The sequence below is a fragment of the Glycine soja genome, chromosome 1, assembly GCF_004193775.1.
Source record: "Glycine soja cultivar W05 chromosome 1, ASM419377v2, whole genome shotgun sequence".
Taxonomy (NCBI): domain Eukaryota; kingdom Viridiplantae; phylum Streptophyta; class Magnoliopsida; order Fabales; family Fabaceae; genus Glycine; species Glycine soja.
Window position 1 is genome coordinate 31,480,010 of NC_041002.1, and position 3,228 is coordinate 31,483,237.

A 3,228-nucleotide genomic window follows, 5' to 3' on the forward strand; every position below is an offset into this window, starting at 1 on the left:
AAGCATTTTTTTTCAATTACTAGATATGTTTTTAAATCTTTTTTTTAACTAATTCAAGAGATGATGAAATTTGTTTCAATAGATTTACATGAAATCTATAGAATTTAACTAATATTAAAAAAAAAACTATATAAACATGATAAAAGGTTACACGAAAAAGGAATTCAACACACGATCAATTTTTTTTAAAGAAAAACTTAATATCAATTGTTTTTCAGTTGAACCTTATAATAATTTTTCACGTGGTTGTTATTTTGTTTATATCATTTTTGGATTAAACATAAGTTGAGTTTCATAATTTTCATGAAAGACAAATTTTACGTTTAAATTAGTAAAAAAAGTTTAAAATCCTGTCTAAAAATTGAAAACGATTTTCAAAAGAAACAATTTGACTCATTTAAAAAACCCAAAGGACTCCAATAAAAAAATCATAAATGATTAAATTGAATTTTTTAAAAAGTAAAATAATAAAATAAATATAATTGAAAACATAAAGTATTAAAAATTTATTTTAACCCAAAATTAAATTAAATATTCTACAATCTTAAGTTCCTCTACGCTTCCATAAAAAAAGAAGTTTCTCTACGCTATTGAGCATCTTATTATGGAAATTGCACTTGCGAGAAAAAATAACAAGTACTTACCACATAAAATAATGAATTAGAGTAAGGTGGCAAATTTTTTTAATTAATTGGTAAATTAAATTAACGATTTAATTACATAATTATTGAACGACCTTTTTCTAATAGATTTATCCATTTAAAAGAATACAATATCATAAGCATTTTATTCAACTAATTTAACCACTACTTCACATCATAAACATTTTTGTAGTAGACTATTTGGAGGATGCGAAATAGAATTTTATTTGATGAAGTTGGGGGAGCTATACAGTCTGTAAAGGATTAGGAAACATTTTGGCAGTGGTTTTTGTATAAAAAGGGTTCAGAATCAGGTTTGTTTTTATCTAACTGGTGCATAAATCCTTGGCAGTGTTTATATGCCTGACAATAGGAGGAAGCTTTTTGGTACAAGGGTCAATAGCATTGGGGGCAGGTTTATTTATGAGGTTTTTTGAGGGATTTGATGTAATTACTATACTGTACAGCTATTTATAGCTGAATCCTTATTTCATATTAATACAAAGTTTCATTTGCCTTTTTTTTTTTTATAAAAAAAGGGATAGTACCATGATATAAAATAAACCACCAAAATGAATTAAGAAAGGACAGGAATTGGAATCAAAATATCAAATCGTGATCAGACAGCAGATTTTAGAGAGAAATCAACATCCACAGGATAGACCTTTGAAATAACAAATAAAGCCACCACTTTATTTCCCACGTGAAACAAGTTCAACCTGGCCAATCCACCAAACAAAGGACATGCTAGTAATTTCAAACAGTGAAAAATAAAACTAATAATAGTAATAATAACATGTTCACCCAAAAATAGAAACAAAAACACTTCCAATAAAAAAAGATAAAAAAAAAAGCTTTCCGAATGATTTCCTTCTTTTTTAATTTTCAATTTCGAACCTTTTCTTTTTCTTCTTCGGGTTTGGGTCGCGCAAACTATGATTTATTACCCTTACCGTCACCGTCACCGTCACCGTCACCGCACATTCCTTCGCTGACAGACGCCAGCTTCTGCAGATTCAGCTTCACAACAGTATCAGCAAACAGACGCGTGTCCTCCTCGGTGTTCCCTTCGGGCACGTCCACGACGTACGATTCCAGAACAACGGTCCAGATCTTTCCGTCGCACTCGAACCCGTGCACCGAGGTGACTGACCGGTAGTTCCTGAGCCTGTGGTCGCCCCCGACGATGGTGAAGCCGATGACGTGTCTGTCGTCGTCGAGCAGGTCGAGGCGCTCGGTGCTGGTGGCAGCCGGTAGCCCTGAGATGACGTGGACATCGCGGGTGGACCCCACGGCGAGCTGGAAGCCCTCCTTGACGTGGCAGCTCTTGATGAAGTGCTTGTAGGCCTGTGGGTTGTCGAAGCAGCGCACGACGGACCACACCGCGTGTGGTGGCGCGTGGATGCGCTGCGCGAGGAGGGAGGAGCTTTGGCGGGTGGGTGTGACGGAGTAGGTGTGGTGCTCCAGCACGGAGGGTTTGAGGTCCTCGAACTCTTCAGCAGTTAACCCGGGTGGGGGATCCAGGTGGCGCCGGGTCGGATCCTGCTCCTCTGCGCTGGAGCTGTGCGTTTTTTCCATAGCCAAGCGCAGAGAGGAGTGAGTGAAGGAATAAGATAGTTGTTGGGAACTCCAAGCTCGAAAAGGGTAATTTTGAAAATAAAAGAGGGTTTTCTGCTGTTTTGGTCCCTATTCAAATGGAATGGTCTCAGAACTAATTGAGTATGATTTTGTCTGTCGCGTTTATTTTATTTTTTTATAAAAAAAATTAGGACAATTGGGTTCCTTAATGGAAAATCATCAGCACTTACTCAGTGATAAGATTATCAAATAACAAGAATCCAATCCTTTTCAAGGTCTAAGTCTATTTGTTATTGAACTAATTTTTGTTGATTTTTGTTATTTTATTTATTATGATGATGATAAAGAATGTAAATATTTTACAATATTCGAGAAAAAAATATGGGCGTTTTCTTGATTTGAGCGCTCTGGATTAACCTGATCCAAGTAAGTTGAGCCAATTATAGCACACTGTCGTATACTCATATATGCTCCATTCATTTTAAAGTGTCGGATTGGAAAGTTGATGAAATTTTTAATTCTAGAAAAAGAAAGTATCGTATGTTTTGTTTGGGGTATAGATTATTGAAAATTTATGTTAAGAAAACAATCGTTTAACATCAATTTTAAGTCCTATGTTGGTATCATCAGAGTTCATAATGAATATTTTTTTATTATGAAACAATGAGTAGTTTAGAATATTATTAAAACAACAGGAAGGAGGGTGTGTAAGTATTCAAACTAATTTTTAAAAATAATATTATTTTAACATTTTTATAATTATTATAACATTATTATATTATAATTAATTACATTTTTATTCACATAGTTAATGTAATGCGCTTGCTCGATTTTGGTTCTATTAAGTTTTTCTTGTTCGTTGCAGTCTTTAATTTTGCTTTTTTAAAAGTATGCAAATATGATTCCATCGTTAAGTTTGCATTCAACTATTAACAATTGATGTTGACATGAGTCATGTTTAATTAACATGGTTGACATTGTTAGGTAAAAAAAGGGGGATTTAATTACT

The 3,228-nt window shown here is 33.9% G+C and overlaps 1 protein-coding gene across 1 annotated transcript; it reads right to left on the reverse strand.

The window, feature by feature from the left end:
• Window positions 1-1,306: 1,306 nt before the first annotated feature.
• Window positions 1,307-2,361, reverse strand: LOC114414580 (abscisic acid receptor PYR1-like). Its single transcript, XM_028378885.1, has one exon. The coding sequence runs from the start codon at window positions 2,217-2,219 to the stop codon at window positions 1,575-1,577; it is 645 nt and encodes a 214-aa protein (XP_028234686.1). The 5' UTR covers window positions 2,220-2,361; the 3' UTR covers window positions 1,307-1,574.
• Window positions 2,362-3,228: the final 867 nt, after the last annotated feature.

Coding starts and splice junctions, on each gene's coding strand:
- LOC114414580 (XM_028378885.1), bottom strand. CDS start 2,219: ATGGAAAAAACGCACAGCTCCAGCGCAGAGGAGCAGGATCCGACCCGG.